General features: G+C 44.3%; 1 protein-coding gene across 1 annotated transcript; it reads left to right on the plus strand.

Annotated features, from left to right (window-relative positions):
* The first annotated feature begins 293 nt into the window (after window positions 1-293).
* Window positions 294-11368, plus strand: LOC144503083 (barH-like 1 homeobox protein). The gene is made up of 3 exons (XM_078227583.1): window positions 294-1064; window positions 5314-5536; window positions 10579-11368. Exons 1-3 carry the CDS (start codon window positions 605-607, stop codon window positions 10868-10870), a joined length of 975 nt encoding a protein of 324 aa, XP_078083709.1. The 5' UTR covers window positions 294-604; the 3' UTR covers window positions 10871-11368.
* Window positions 11369-16644: the final 5276 nt, after the last annotated feature.

Raw genomic sequence — 16644 nt, forward strand, 5'->3', positions numbered from 1 at the left:
CCCCCTGCCCCTCCGCCCCCCCCATCACCCCCCCCCCCCCCCACCCCCATCACCCCCCCCCCCCCATCCCCCCTCCTCCAGATCCATCACTGCTTCCAGTGAAACTTGCGGCTGCACAGCCCCAGTCTGGGTGTCTTTCTCCTCCTGAACTTGTCTCCAGCTCCGAGAGAGGGTCGGCTTTGCAGTCACCGTGATGTCAGGGCGAAGCCCCAATCAGAGCGGCTTCTTCTCAGACACGTGCTCCAGACATTTAAAAAAAAAGGGGAAAATAAACCTTGCAAAGTGACAGAAGTTCATTTTAGTCCAAAAGTATCTGGAGGAGGCAGAAATCTGGACTGCCGCTTGGCGGCCCTGCGGAGGAGCGGATTTTTTTGTTGCCCTTGTCCAAGGTGCTGAAACTTGGTCCATGTTCCACTCGCCCCCCTTTTACAGCCAGATCAAAGCGAAGTTTCAATCTGCTTAGCTTCCGGCTCGCACCAACTTTCTGTCTGGAAATTGGAGCCCAGGGTTTAATTGCTCCGGATCATTCTTTGGAAGTTCAAGGGTTTCAGCAAGTTCAGTAGAGTCTCCCCCAGTTCCAGATGACTATTTAACAGAGTCAGCAATGGAAGGCTCCAACGGCTCCAGCTTTGGGATTGACTCGATTTTATCTCACAGGCCAGCCAGCCCCGTCTTACCCAAAGGAGACCCCTTGATGGGCGACTGCCGCTCTCCCCAGGAGATGAAAGCTGGCCTGAGCCCGGTGTCGGATGTGGGCAGCGAGCAGAGCTCGCCTTCCTCGCCCGGCCTGGAGTGCGACGAGGCGGCGGCGCCGCTGCCGGGGGCCGCCGGCGGGATGGAGTCGCAATCGCACCCGGGGCAGCTGTGTGCCGTGTCCCAGCCCAGGACTGCTACCTCCTCCTTCCTTATCAGAGACATTCTGGGCGATTGCAAACCTTTGGCTGCCTGCGCCCCGTATTCAAGCAGCGGTCAGGCGCCTCAAGAAGCCACTCACAAACACGGGGAAGAATTTAGAGACAAATTGGACAAAAGGGAGAACTCGTCCTCAGACACGGAATATAAAGGTAAGGGGGGAGGGGGGCGGAGAAACTAGGTCAAACTGAGAAAATGATAAATAATAGAAGTTCTGGCCGAAAGCTCGAGTGATGATCAAATATAATATACTGAGAAATCGAAAATTCTCAATTCAGGAGAGGAGAGATCACAATAGAAAACTTCTCAATGTTAGCACTGTTCCTTCAAATACTAAAACTACCGCGTGTGCAACGGATTACGTTTGGATAAAGTATTTTTGTGGCTGTTGGTTTGTCCTTCTCTCCTCGGGCCGGTGTTGTTATCACAGGAAACCAATAAATCGCTTTTCAATGGTCGCTTTTAGTTAACTAACCCGGTCCCTTTTTCAACAAAGATAATTCTGAAACGCCGGCTATCGAACTGCAGCAGTGTCGAGTTTAGTATCTTTGAGGCTCTTGCTGCCTCTGTGCCATGCAGACATTTCCATTTCGGGTCGAACTCGCCAATTGCGAGTCAATCCGCCCATCATCACTTTTACACATAACAGACTTGACCCGTGAATGGGAAACTGTCAGCAAAGGTTTCTCAGTGATCATCGGGTTTAAACCCGCAGCACTTGACAAAAGATCACAGTGGGTTAGAAATATAGTTATCAATAAAAAAAATACAAGGACGCAGGAAATTAATCGACTCTGTCGGTATTTTGTCCTGAAATACTCCTTCCTATAAAGCACCTTTGGCAATGGAGGCAGTGCACTTTTTGCGGGAATGGGGGGGAAGAATTTGCCAGATAATATTTTTAATTAATTGACAGATCATCGTCATAAAATATAAACTGTTACCTTAACGAAACTACATTTAAATATTGTATAATCCAGTCCGTTAAACTGTTCAATTTTACAATCGAACAAACGTCTGTCCTGACCTGTCCCACCAAGTGATAGATTTTTAACAGCAAGATTACTCGGATCTGTGAGATCTCACCTGCTTGCAGCTTTCAAACCAGGCGTTTAAAAAAATAACAGAGAGTGGTGCATTCTCACTCCGAATTGTAATAACAATTTTGGCAATTTGCAGAGTTGATTTTGGATAAAGTCAAATGTCAAACGATTGTCAAGAAATCGGGAAATTGAATTTCACCGAATCTAATCTTACTCAGTGAATTGGGATGTGAGTTCCAGACAGAGCAGTGAAAAGTTATTGAAACATTCGCATAAACGTGTTTTTTTTTGGTGACAGTTTTGCTGTTAAAATCGCGCGAACCTTAAGTTGTTGGATTGAAAAGCAACAACACACCTCCCACATTGAAACATTTTCAGCTGAAGGCGGGAAGCCTTGATTGTAACAGGAAAGTATTAGCCAATTGGGAATAAAATGGGAAAGAATGTTGTAAAGAAACTGGGTTTAGGGAGGCGTGTAACGTTTCAGGATCTGAAGGATATTCCGAAATGTAGAATCATACTCGACTCAATCTCTAAATATATCTTTTTTTTGTGAAATAATTCAGAATCTACTCCAAACCAGCAATAAAAATGTGTAATAGTGTGTGTGTGTATGGGGGAAGGGTGACAGTGGGGTTATGGGAGGAGGTTATAAAAGTTTAGATAGTTAAAACTTTAAAAGAAAGATTAGGTTCAGAGTGGCAGCTGCTCGCAGGGCCTCAGTCAATATCAGCCGCTTTCGAACAGCGAAAAAGACATGAATAAATAAATGCCATTTTGATAGGACAACCTGTCAAAAGTTAGTACAACTTAACATAAATTAAGGGACGCACAATTGACCAAGGAGCAATAACCGGCCCGGGGCCCATTTAATAAAGAGACACAGGTTCTGACTGGCCCCTACTTTTCTGAGGGAAAACAGAACAAACTTTTCAATCTCAACAACGGAATAAAATCCCGAGTTTACCCAGAAACTCCGGCCCTATTTCTATAGCCGCAGATTTAAATGTCCAACAGTCAGAGGGAACAGTCAGTGGGAACAGTCAGAGTGAACAGTCACTGCCAGCCTGTGGTTATGGGAAATTGGCAAAAGTTTGCTAAAGGTACGAGATCGAAAATTAAAATACGTTCGAACAGGGAACACTCCCAAATATATTTATTTCGGCGGAATCTTTAAATATTTCATTGGTTTTCACGAGTTTTTAAAAAATGTTTTGTTTCTTTAATTCTGCATTTGGAAGTGTTTAAAAGGTGCAAAGGTTGTAAATGATCCGAGTATTTCGGAGTCCTAGAAACTGATTTTTGTGTTTTTTAGTAACCGGTAGATTGGAGTAAAGGGACTTCTGATGTTTCATATTAAAAGGGAGTGTTTGTTGTCGAACGGTTTTGTATGTCGGTTTGGGGGAGGGTGACACACCGTCTAGTTCGTTACATCATTTCTCTGGAGCCAGAGAGTTTGATATTATCACCAGCCCATTTATACACCGTACCTGGACCGGTGCTGCGACTGATAACATCTCCCTTGTTGTATTTTAATTTTTTTTTAAAAATCAATCCAACAAAAAAGAGGTTACAACTTACTGTGGCGAATTTCAGTAAAATAATTGCACGGATCGGGAAATATTAAATATTAGTTTCTGGATGTATTCACATGTTCAGAGACAATGAACATATATCCCGGCATTCCTTTATCTCAGGGTAGTGAACAGAAATTATATTTATCCCTGCGTTCAGGCTCGCACAAGGAGCTCGGATTCGCTCTGTGTCTCCTGGAGTTTTGAGAGTTTAAAACCTGGATTTTGGGGCCGAGGAGTTGGTGTAATTGTGGGAGCCGATTCCGTGCACATTTAAACCCCCCCCCCCCCCCCAGCAACTGAGAATAGATTGAATGAGTATTGTGAAGAGTAAGGGCCCTTTCTCAATGCCCCTCTGCTGCCCGCAATGAAATGGGGTTCATTTTGTCAATTATCAATAAAATAAACTCAGTTTGAGGTCGGTTGTTGGAGCTGCGATTTGGACACAGAAAAATTACGATTCTGTCTGTAACGAGATGAATCGTGTTCACATGAACTGGGTGTGGGTGATTAGCGCAGGTTAATGCATTCTGCTTTAGAGGAACAAGTTTAAATGGAGAGATACTAGTTCAGGGGGAGATGTAGGGACAACAGACACAAAATCGAGTTGGGTTTTAAGTAGAATGTTTGTGCCGAGCTTATTGCACAAGAAATCTCTTGTCACTGCTCCTCCCTGGGAAGGTTTCGCTTTAAATTGCGGAATAATCCTCTGATCAGTTTTATTTCCAAGGATTCTGGCCCTTAATCGGCTTTGTTCCCCTCTGAAGGTGGGCGGGTTTCATTTGTAAAACATAATTTAAATCGTTGCCGTTTTGTGTCGGATGTGCCAGTTTCCTGCACCTAATTGGTACAGCCCGCTTCAAGGAATCGGTGCAATTTGCAAAATAATCCCGTGATCGGATTTTTAAAAAGGATAGTTCAATGATTGGGTCTCTAATCGGCCGGATTGCTGCTTTCGACTGCTCTGGGCATTTTCCCTGGTGACTCAATTAAAGGGATTATTTTCTTGCCGGCTTGTGGAATTAGACCCACCTATCCTGTCTATTCTGTCTCATTTCTAACTCTGCCGCCCCTTCTCTCTTCCCAATTAAACCCATTCGGTAAAAGTGCAAACAAAGAGCTTCTTATTTCACACTTAGGACCGCAGACATCATTGCGGAGTCCGAGATCGGCGGCGCCCGATGTGTGAGCGACTTTTAAACACAAACAACTCTTTCATGTCATCTTTCAGACTTAACAGAGAAAGGGAAAGTTTTTTTTCTGGAGTAAAGCAGTTCCAAACTCAGTTAGACTCATACACACACACACACACAGGGACAGAGAAACAGAGTGCCGTACCTGGATCTTCAGTAATACAAAATTCAGCCACAGAAAGGGGGAACCCCCCAACATAATCTTTAGGAGCGAGAGGCTGAAACAAAATAATCGCCGGTTAAATGTTAACCATCTTAATGCTGCAAATACTTTGGTTACAGATTATCCAGAACATCTTTTGGGGCCGTTTAAATAATATTTATCCATGATAATTGTCCAAGTTTGCAAAATGTCGAATATCCTGGAAAATCACCTGAGGGAATTCCCAGAGGATTGCCTAGCCTAGTTCCCAGATTCCAAATTGGGATCTTAGCACCCCTCCCCCCCCCAAAAAAAAAGTTCGCCTTGAGGAAGGGGAGCGTTACTCTGTCTGGTATTCTATAATATGAGTGATGCACAGGGATGTGGATCCGGATTGCTCTGTAACTGCTCCTTGTCTCTTTCTTTCCCCCCTCCCCTTTCACGGGCAGTCAAGGAAGAGGCGGAGAGGGAGATCTCCAGCAGTCGGGACAGCCCGCCTGTCCGGTTGAAGAAACCTCGCAAAGCCCGCACGGCCTTTACCGACCACCAACTGGCTCAGTTGGAGAGAAGCTTCGAGAGACAGAAATACCTAAGCGTGCAGGACAGGATGGAACTGGCGGCCTCTCTGAACCTGACAGACACCCAGGTCAAAACCTGGTACCAGAACAGGAGGTGAGACAAACAAAACCCACAGCCAATTAATATCACAAAAAAGATCCAAATCAAACAGAATAATGGATTCAGATAAACTAACACCAAATTTAAACACAGGTCAACACCAGGAGGTATCTAAATCTTATTTAACATGGCCACATTTTCACAGCTGACACGGGGATCGATATAAATATCAATTCCTATCAGTGGGAAGTGTAAATGTATAAACCATCATCTCCCCCTCTCTCTCACTCGCACCATCTCCCCAGCTCACTGAAATTAATTATTTGAAGATGCGAATTATAGCATCACAAACTCCTAACTGGGTTACAAAGACCGAGCCGGGATTAGGTGTCGGGGTGTTTTAAACTTGCCCGAGCGGATATGAATCACAGCTGCTGCATTGAGTGGCCGCTGCTCAGAGAGAGCATCAGCGAACGAGGTTTAGTTGAGCAGCCCAGTTTAGTTTGTTCCTATCCTGTTGTGTTGGGTGACCGAAACCACCAACTAACTAACAGGGTTGTGGGGGGGTTATAGTCAGCGAGATTTGAAGGTTTTGTAACATCATTCATCAGATCAGATTCTTCCGGGGATTTCTGGATCTGGATTTATTTGACAAGGGGTAAATCTTACAGAAACAAAACGTGTCAGAACAGGTTCCCAAAGCTAATGTGGCGCAGGAAAGGAGCCTGGGAAGTCCACTTGCTCCAAGTTGGACGCAGGGGTTCTAAGAGATCAAAATGTACTTTAAAAAAACAACCCCAGTAACTGAATCAATTTGAATATCAAATACTGGATGGGGCGACACTCAAACAGGTCAACAAACTGCAATAGATCTCAGGCCAGAGACTGAGGTGAATAAAGTTTAAAGTCTAATCGATTACAAGGAAATTGTTGGAGTTGACGATATGAATTGTCTCTCTCTCTCTCTGCTGGGATCTTTTTAACATCGAACGAACGATAAGGTCAGCATTATTGGAAGAATCCAGGTTGAGGTACCGAGTATAGATTCAAGAAACTTGATAGAAGGCACCACACAGCAATCGCTCTGTTGTAAATTCCCCCAGGAGGGTAGAGATGCAATGAAACTCTCACTGGGGAGAGAGATGCCGAAATAAATTTAAGGGAGTAAACTGGATTTAAAAAATTACTATAGTGCGATGAAATCTAAACAAACAGCCCTGTCCAAAATATCCCCAGAATTGTTGCCGAAAAGAGGTCAAAATGAAAGCCAATCCCGTTGAAACAGGCGAGGCCAGTGGTAGCAACATCTGGCTGAAATACCCACTCCCCAAAAACCAAAACCCTTTCTCCACAACTCAGTCCAGATGTGGGCGACATTTTGAGGTCCAGTCTTTATGGTGCACATTTCCATCACATTCAGTCAGTTTCTGCATCGGGTAACTCTGCACGTTCCACCCGAGTGGCGCCTGGTTATATTGGAACCGAAAATGAGACTGGATCATCTCGCTTGTGGCCACCTGAATGGCCAGTGAGTGAGGAGTGAGCTGGTTATGTGTGGGTGCAGTATCCAATTTCTTGCTGCCTTGTTAACATCTATTCCGTTCAGAAAATAATTAGAACGAGTGGCTTTCTAATCACAGGAGTTTGCTTTGGGATTAGGCAGCCACCTGTCATGGCGCCCCCCCTCCTTCTCTGCACCCCCCCTCCCCCCCCATCCCACTATCTAATGTTGGTAACACCTAGAATGAGAGCCTATATTTACGCACCAGTTATCAGATCGGATCTGTCGCCGAGCCTGGGTGTAAAGCATTTATTACCTGGATTTACTAACCGCCTCCTTTAAGGAATCAGTCGGTTTAATTCCCCAGAGGAGACTGTACAATACAGACTCGGCCAGAGGAAGTGTACACTATACCCCCCGAGCTGCAATTACCCTTAAATATCATTCAAACTACTCTCCTAACTGAGCCCAAACGAGGAGATGATGAAAAGTGTCTACAGCTCAAGGTATAGCTACAAGAACACAAAGAGCAGCAATGATTTGCCGGCACCCCGGAGCGAGCAGTTACATAAAGCTGTCAAACTAACTAGGATTGAAAATTCTGCTCGGGGAAAGGACAAGGGCGACACTTGAATCAAGAGTCTGTGTAGTTTCTGCGTTATTTAATGATAGCACAGGACAGTGACACCGGGTTGAATATAAATATAGATTATGCACACACACACACACACACAGAGACAGGCAAATACCTTCAGACTGTTATGTTAGTGTAAAGAACTTTATGAGTTTTACGAATGCGCTTTGATGTTTTCTCCAACTCTCGATCGCCACTTTAAAATCCATCAATTCTGGCCACCAGTTGTGTTCATATTAAAGCCGTCAGATAAAGGGGGTAAATCCTGCCAACATGCTGTTTGTCACCGAATGTTCTTCTCATCCCAAGCAGAGGAGGGTTCGGGGACTCAGTCTGAATATAGACTCGCCCCCAGCATACAGTGATATCATTGCACAGCCCTAACTCTCACACCACTTATTATAAGTTTCATTCATTCCCCTTTCGTTCGCATGTCCCCCTCTTTATAAACGGGCACCGGATTATTGTTCAAGGAACTGCAGCAATCATTCTCATCAAGAGTTTTCAACAGTAAAGAGTGAAATCCTCAACTGAATCAAATGAAGGTTTTCCCCCGTCCTGATTTTAAAACCAAATCATTGCAACAACCCGCTCCCCGGACATATAAATAAACAGTTCAGGTATTTATCGATAACAGGTCCTCAAATGTCCCGCAATTCTCCACAGGTCTGAGTGGGTTCAAGCTCTGCCCTTGTCCACTTTATCCATTATATTTTTGTGAGGATTCAATCGCTCGGTAATTGCATGGATTTAGACCCAGTTCTGCTCGACCCAAGGTAAAGGACTGATTCCGGAGCCCGGTCACCAGTAATAATGAGCACAGGGCGATGGAGAGAGGAGGTGGGACAGCTCCTGTGAGCCGCAGCGATAACAGGGGGACAGGTTCAGGGTGTAACTCCCGCCGCCACTTACCTCCCAGCGCTTGCCATTCAGTCCCAGGAACCTGCCGGAGGCACTGTCTGCCTTTGCGAGCTCTTAACCTGACACATTCAATCTCAGTCCATTAAGACATCTTTGAACTGGAGACGGCGAGGAGCGGGGCTTAATTAAAAGATAATCGATCGATTGATTGGTGACAGATTTGGGATCCTCCGAGAGACCCGCTGCCTTTCAAAATTAAACTGACAAATCCCCATTAGTGGAAACACTGACAGCTCATAAATCCATTAATGGAAATCGCCACCATTATTTCTCCCGCTTCCCTTAAACCGACTGTCAAAGTGTTGGAGAATTTGTCCCGAGTTTGGGTTATTTTTTTTATATAAAAAGGAACAACACTTTCTTGACGAAGAAATGACATTGTTATTGCTGCGATGCTGATTATGATAACAATGGAATAAATTGTTCCAGGTGTGGGGAGAACTGGCGGCGAGGGTGGTTTAACCGGAGGGGTGAGGCTTGGCTGGTGGCCGCTGAATGCGGGTTCTGGGGGGTGGGGGGTCTATTCACCCCCCCCCCCCCACCCATGACAGAAAGTTCACAGAGAAGGGGGGAGGGGGTGGGTGTATTAACCCACAACTTGTTGAAAAGACTCAGGGATTGCAGTGCTGTGATCGGATTCCAAATGAAAGTGACCAATTTTAATAAGAGTTTTAATGTTTCAGTTGATATAACCCGGGATAGGACAGCCCAGCCTCAAGAATACGCAGCTACAGAGCCGCATTTTGCTCACTGATTTGACTCCGCACCGTCCTCAGCACAACTCCATTCCCTAACTCCAATTCCCCAACAATTAATGAACATTTAAAAACACCAAGCTGAATATAAAATGACAGAACGCAAGATTTAGAACGAAAGGGAAGATTTGCAAATTGGTGGAATAGCAGAAACCGCCCGTGTCTCTCAGAAAGGGTATTTTTTTAAGCTTCATTCCTCGACAACATCTTTAAGGTGTTGCTTGGAGCTAATGTCCTCGGTTTCTCATCCTCTTGTGAGACCGGCCCGTTTCTCATTGCAGCAGCTTCAGGTTTACAGGAACTGGCTGAGATCTCAGTGAATATTGTCAGAGTTTGTGGTTCAGGTGAGAAAACAATTGGCCCTTTGGTTAAGACCAAGCCCAAGATCAGGCGCAATGTCAGCTTGGGTCTTGTGTGGACCGTGTGGACTCTCTTGTGAGGGACCGTGAATTGGCTTCAATTTGAATGTTTTGTTTTTGGAGCAGGCAAGGAGATGGATCAGGGGCTCGCCGTATCCACTCTGCCGCATTGGCTTTGTAACTTTGAGAAAGGAACAACATTGTTTAATAAAAATCACAGCCCCCCCTCCCCCCCCACCCCGTGTCGCTGCCGAGGCCGTGTAAAAACCCTGGGCTCCACAAAATGTTACTGTTTGGGGCAGTCAATGAGGAAGTTGCCGAAGATTGTAGAACGCACCTCGGTGATCCCATGCACGGGCGGGGGGGGGGGGGGGGGGGGGGTGGTGGACGTTGGAGGGTGGGGTGAGTTTGTGGAGGTGGGTTTGGGGGGAGGGGGTCGGTTTGTGGGGGTGGGTTTGTGGGGATGGGTTTGTGGGGGTGGGAATGGGTTTGTGGGGGTGGGTTTGTGGGGGTGGATTTGAGGGGGGCTCCTGAATCTCTTCCCATTAAATAAATAAACGCTTGAAATTGGCCCCGGCCATTGCGTTTGCCGAGTTGGGAAGAGAGTCGGTTTGACTGAGGCGGGTAAAAGTGCCCAATGAATATGGAAAAACAGCAGATAGGAGAAAAGTTCTGTAGAAGGGACTCGAAAGGTAAACTTCGTTTCTCTCTCCACAGATACTGCCAAACTGCTGAGTTTATCCAGAATTTTCTGTTTTTATGCGTGTATTGCACTAAATAAGATAATAAACTTGTGTTATATTGTGTTGTTATATTGTGTGTTGTTATATTGTGTTATATTAAGTGTTAAAATGGGACAAACTTTAGTCCACTTTAACCACAGCTGAAGAATTCATTCTTTTCCCCCAATTTCTCGCCTCCAACAGGACGAAATGGAAAAGACAGACGGCGGTGGGACTGGAACTTCTGGCGGAGGCTGGCAACTACTCGGCTCTGCAACGCATGTTCCCATCGCCTTACTTCTATCACCCCAACGTGGTCTCCAACCTGGAACCAGCCGCCATGTACATGTACCGGGGCCCGGCCGCTCCTCACCCGGTCATCCAGCGACCCATCGTCCCGCGGGTTCTCATCCACGGTCTGGCGGCGGGGGGCGAGCAGCCGCCGCCGCTCCCCGGCCTCGCAGGTGTCCTCCCCCGGCCGCCGCAGCCCCGGTGAGCCCCTCCCACCCTCACCCTCCACCCCTCCTACCCCCTTTTCTCCTCCTCCTCCCTCCCCCCCCCCCCCCTTGGCTTGGACTTCAGTGGGGAAAACCCCTCACAAAACAAAATCAACACAAAAAAAGCTCCAGTATTTAAAACAAAGTGAAGCAATTTTTAAAGAAGATTGTATTCTACACTATTTATGCCTTTTTATTTTCAAACTTTTCGTGTACAAAGTGAGAGGTTTTAACTGTGATACGAACATAGATTTAATTTAAAATCATTTCCAATTCATCACGTAGCATCCATAGTTTATTACTTTTCATTTTAAAATATTTATAGTTTTTATAAACGGGAAATCAATTTCATGCTCTGAATCAGTAATAGGTGATGTTGCACTATTTAAAAAAAACTTTTTGTTGTTGCTGAACACTTAAATTGTACAATTTATTTATTTTAAAAATAAGTTACAACGATTGACGAGTTTTTTCTGTAAATATATTTGTAAATATCCTCTTGACGTTTCCAGCTTGGTTTCTAACCCTGCGTATCTTTGGTAAACTTCCACGTGTTTTGACTTTAGCTGGGTGTAGGTTGAAGACGGGAGAGATCACTAACCCCCCCACCCACCCACCCCTGTACACACACAAATATGATTATTTATTGAATACTGGAGCAGCAGTGGAGTTAGAACCCGGCAGCTGTTACCACACCAGACTGGGAGCGCCAACCCGGCTCCGGGAGCCTAACAGATGGGTAGCGAGATCTTGGCATTCTCTGGCGCCCTCCTAACAGATATAAACAAAGCATCAAAAATAACAGTGTGTGTGTGTGTATGTATGTATAGATATATATATACACACACACACACACACAGACAGAAAACAAAACCCAGGAACTGTTTGTTTCCATTTATCAAAATTCAACAAGTCAGCAACAGCGGGTTAAAATAGTTTGAAAATTTCCAATCAGTTCTATCTACAACCCCCCCTCTCCCCTTTGGTCTTGGGTCATTTTGTCCGAAATTGTTGTTAAGTGAATATCCACCCCCTCCTCTCCCCACCCCCCCCCCCCAACCCACGTCCCCTTTCAATTATAGATCTTAAAATATTTACATCGCCAATTACACCGTCAGTTTCCACTTCACGTCTTGCAACCTGGCTACTCGACAAATAATGCTGCAAAGAAAAGTTTGATTGCTGGGTAAAGTGGAACGACTGTCCCTCCGAGCTGTGCGTTTATCTGTGAATCCTCTCTAAGCTGTCAGCAAGGTGTCAGTCACACATCAGTATTCCCACTTAACGCCGCAACAAGGGGAGAACAAGGGACAAGAGTACAACGGTTAATAGTCAGCTCCGAGACTTTCCAAAACATTCATTATTTTTATACCAGTTGATTGTCAATGGAGAATTTCAACACATCGAGACATTTCTTTCAGCCTTTCCCAGAACGAGTGACTCTTTCCGCCTAAGTTCCTGTTTACATTGTCATTTGTAAATTATTGAAATACAAATTATGGAAGAATGTCCGACACAGTTCATTTTTTTTAAGATTATATATCGGTCAATAAATGATTCGCTCTTATTTATTAAAAAAGTGTACTGGCAAAACTCAGGTGTGTATGTTCAATTCTAGGAACCTTTAAACTGCTAGCCATCAGGGTTCTAAACACAACTTTTATAGAATAAAGTACCCAAGACATAGTCTGATGCTCGTTTGCATGGGGACAGATTCCGGACACTCCTCAAAGGCGCCGATGTGATTCCTTCAAAGGTCAGCACCGTTTATCACTTCCTGCTTGTTTTTTTTTTCTCTCTCTATCGCACCTCTTGCTCTTCTTGTGCTGAAGGAGCGAGCAAATGATCTACTCTGAAGTCTTGGCTGTGTTACTCTGTTAAATTCGCTCTCCCCATTTTCCTTACCCTGTGCGGATAAATATCCCCCCACCCCCACCCCACCTCCCGGGGAACCGAGCTGAGATCAGTCCTGAAAGCCCAGGTGCTTAGGGTGGATGTTGTGTAGGGGTCCATCCATCCCACCATCACTAATGGCGGGGACGGGAGGGAACCCATTGACACCTTAAAGAGAATTGAGCCAGTAAAGTGTCGAGTGACAACAGTTACCCAGTCAATTCAGCGCTGGGATCCCATATTAGATTAAAATAAAAACCAGTTAATGAGACTTCATAATTATCAGATACTTATGAGTCACTTAAAGGGTTTGCTTATAGAACGTTTTCAGTGTTATCATAAGGCTTGGACACTTTATGTCCTGTTGCAGGTTACAGGCTTGGAACTGTTGCGTTTTAAGTATTTTAGGTAACATTGTAACTTATTTCAATGTGAGGGAGACAGGAAAATTGTCCTTTCGACTGGGGTTATATTTCTTCAGGTTTCCGTTGCTTTATGGATCACACTGGGGCATTTACGGGGATTAGGGGACATATTTGCTCTAAAGATGGATTTGATTGGCACCACCCTGTGATGCGATCATTACCGTGCCAGGACCGATAAAACAGCAGCAGATTTCTTCTTGCAGTCAGTGGCCATCCTATACATGCATCTGCCTGCTAATATTGCCTTTTTTATTATTTAGTGTAAATGATTTCCATCGACGCCGTTATAAAGGGACAAACGGGGTTTCTTGCAACCTGGTGGGTATGAATGCGAGTTTAGCTGTGATGAAAAACACGGACGATGTTTTATTTTGGTTTGATAAATTTTGATTCACAAAAACATGTTCTAAACTGGATGTTCAATATTTTTGAAATCATAATTTATCACTTAATCAGGGCATTACCTTATGATCTCCCTATAAACCGATTACGTTTAATAATAAATTTGAACTTGCAGTCAATAGCCGAAAAGGATGACACAAGATTTCACAATTTAAAACTTTCACTGCAACAAATGACTAAAACACTAGCGACCAAACACAATTTTCTCCTTCTAGGCAACTTATACTTAAACTGCAGAGAAGGACATTACCATTTTTAAGCTTATCATATATCACTCTCCATGGATTTAGAGTCCTTATAGTAAACAGTCCACAGTTGCTCCCAGTTTAGAAAAGGTTCCGGTATTCTCATTTTGCTGTGTAGTAACATCAAGTGACCATTTCCAGGTGGCTTTTAGAGAGTTCTTAAACCAGCAGTTTGATTTGTCTTCCTCCAGCTGGGTCAGGATAAATCTCCTGGACTCTTTAACTACCGACAGTATGTGTCGTCTAAACCAAAGGCCCTCTCCTCCGCACTTCTGATTATGGTAACTCACAAAGTTTGCAACTTCTCTGCTGACTGTGGTAGGGAAGTCTTTTACCTAGATCTCAAAAATAGATCCTCTTCTGCATAGCAATGTGAAACCACGCAACCACGTAGAAATACTAATCAGCCATCCTTGACCTCAACTCACTTTCACCTCAGAACTAAATGGACAGTTTACAGCACCGCTGTTTAAAACCCAGTGGCTACAACACCTTTCTGGTCCACTCATTATAAACTCAAACTGCTGCCGTTGTCACCAGTTGTAAATACCTTGCACCTTCGTCCCAATAAAACAATCTAAACCTCTCTTTGATCTTTAACACTCAAACCAGCCAAAATTACTGTCAGACAGACTGTAGAACAGGTCACATGACCCCTCCTTTCACCCTAAGTTTAAAGTTAGTACCAAAACATCTCAAATCTCATATTTGTAACATGCAACCTGTTATTACATTTAAACAAGACCATTTATCAAAATGAGAATATAAAGAATTTATAAATAATAATAAATGCCAAAAATAAAGTGGTTGGAAAAACTTGAAATCAAAACGAGAATTTGATTAAGCTGTTTCTTTATAAACCATAGAACAGCCAGAGCACAGGAGGCCTTTCGGCCCATATTTCCCATGCAAGCCCAAGGACACCCAGTTATCCTTTCTAATCCTACCTTCCTCCACCTGGCCCAAAGCCCTGCAGCTTACAGCAGATCCAGGTACTTTTTAAAAGAGTTTAGGGTCTCTGACTCCACCACCAACTCAGGCAGCGAATTCCAGACACACCTCCCTTTGCAAAAAGTTCTTCCTCGCGTCCCCACTACAGCTACTGCCACTCATCCTGAATCTATGTCTATTGGTTCTAGAATTCCCCACCAAGGGAACAATTTTATCCTGTCCACTCCATCTCTTTCCTTCATAATTTTGTCTTCTTTGTTCCAAGGAAAATAATCCCAACCTATCCAATCCCTCCTCATAGCTACACTTTTCCAGCCCTGCCAACATTCTTGTAAACCGCCTTTGCATTCTCTCCAGAGCAATTACATCCTTCCTGTAATGTCGTGACCAGAACTACACACAATACTCCAGTTGCGGCTTCACCAGTGTTTTATACAATTCCAATATTATATCCTCATTTATATTCTACACGTCTGCCAATGAAGGAGAGTATTCCATATGCCTTCTTTACAACCTTGCCTACTTGAACTGTGATATTAAAACCTGTGACATTAACACATCCTAAACAGCAACATGATACTCATTGTACAATAATGCATTTTTTGGTGTTTGGAATTGCAGAGTTTTTTCCAAAGTTAAACCTTCTCCCCCCCCCCAAATAGTTGCAATTATGGGCAAAGCGTGAGGGCCTGGTTGGTTGCTTATCCTGTATCTTGTGCACTGTCTGCAAGTAGGGAAACCAGAGACATTACCCAAGGACGCGTTTGTTATTGCACTGGATGTGTTAGCTTGTCCATCGAACGTTTAATTACCATTATACCGGCAAAGGACTTTCCGCTGTCAGGTTAAGAGGGTTCAGCGGACTAAACTCAGCACATCAAGTACTGCATTCCTGGAGGATTGGAAGGATGTATGTAGTATGCCTGATAAGCAAGCTTGCAAAAACAAACCCGGCAGTGCTGATCTCTGCAACCGAATGCTGCATCGCTCTTATTGAACTGACGGAACATAGGACATAGTTTGTCAACGGTGTTGTATTTCAGGGTATGTATATACACCATAAATATTCATTGGTGTCTTTTTACGCACCCCATTAGCTGGCCGTTGTACTAAGTTTATTAGAGGGCAATTCAGGTTGCATTTTCTGCAGTTAGTTCTGATCACAGTTAGTTGGAATATATATATATATATATATATATATATATAGAGAGAGAGAGAGCAACCTTTCCCTTCCCAACCTGTCGATAGTCCCATTTAGGTGTGAATTCAGAATGGTTAGCTTCAGATGTTTAACACACAGTTCATGCGGAAGTCTATCCGATTCGGACGATACCAATCTAATATGGACTGAGGTGCACCTCCATCATCCCCTTCACAGTTGTACAGAGTATCAGGTAACAGTCGGGTACAGCTGCTGTGTGGGGCCTCCCTCCGGCACAAAGTGAGAGCATTGGGTGATATTCAGCTTGGGTGAATGAGATTTGAATGAAATACTATTGGCGGCTCCCAAATCTCTCTCTCTGCCGGTTGCTAACAAATGAATCGCGGCCCCCACTAAAATGAAAGGTGGGGTTCAGCCCAACATGGTTAACACCCACCCACAGATGCAGCCCCCCCCCCCCCCGATGTCCTCTTTAAAACGGGGGTTCAGGTAAAATGGACATGAAGTTTAACCACCTAGGTAGCCACTTCACTCTCCAATTAGAAATTGGTCGAAAGATTCGCTGTATTTAGAATATGAAAAAAAAGACTCTTACTCCAGATCTGAAACACTAACGTTAAAGGATGTGAGCAGAATCCCTTTAATGAAACAAATCACCAAACGTTAAAATTAACCAGGGTTATTTTAACCGCCCT

Source organism: Mustelus asterias, chromosome 13, assembly GCF_964213995.1.
Source record: "Mustelus asterias chromosome 13, sMusAst1.hap1.1, whole genome shotgun sequence".
Lineage (NCBI taxonomy): Eukaryota > Metazoa > Chordata > Chondrichthyes > Carcharhiniformes > Triakidae > Mustelus > Mustelus asterias.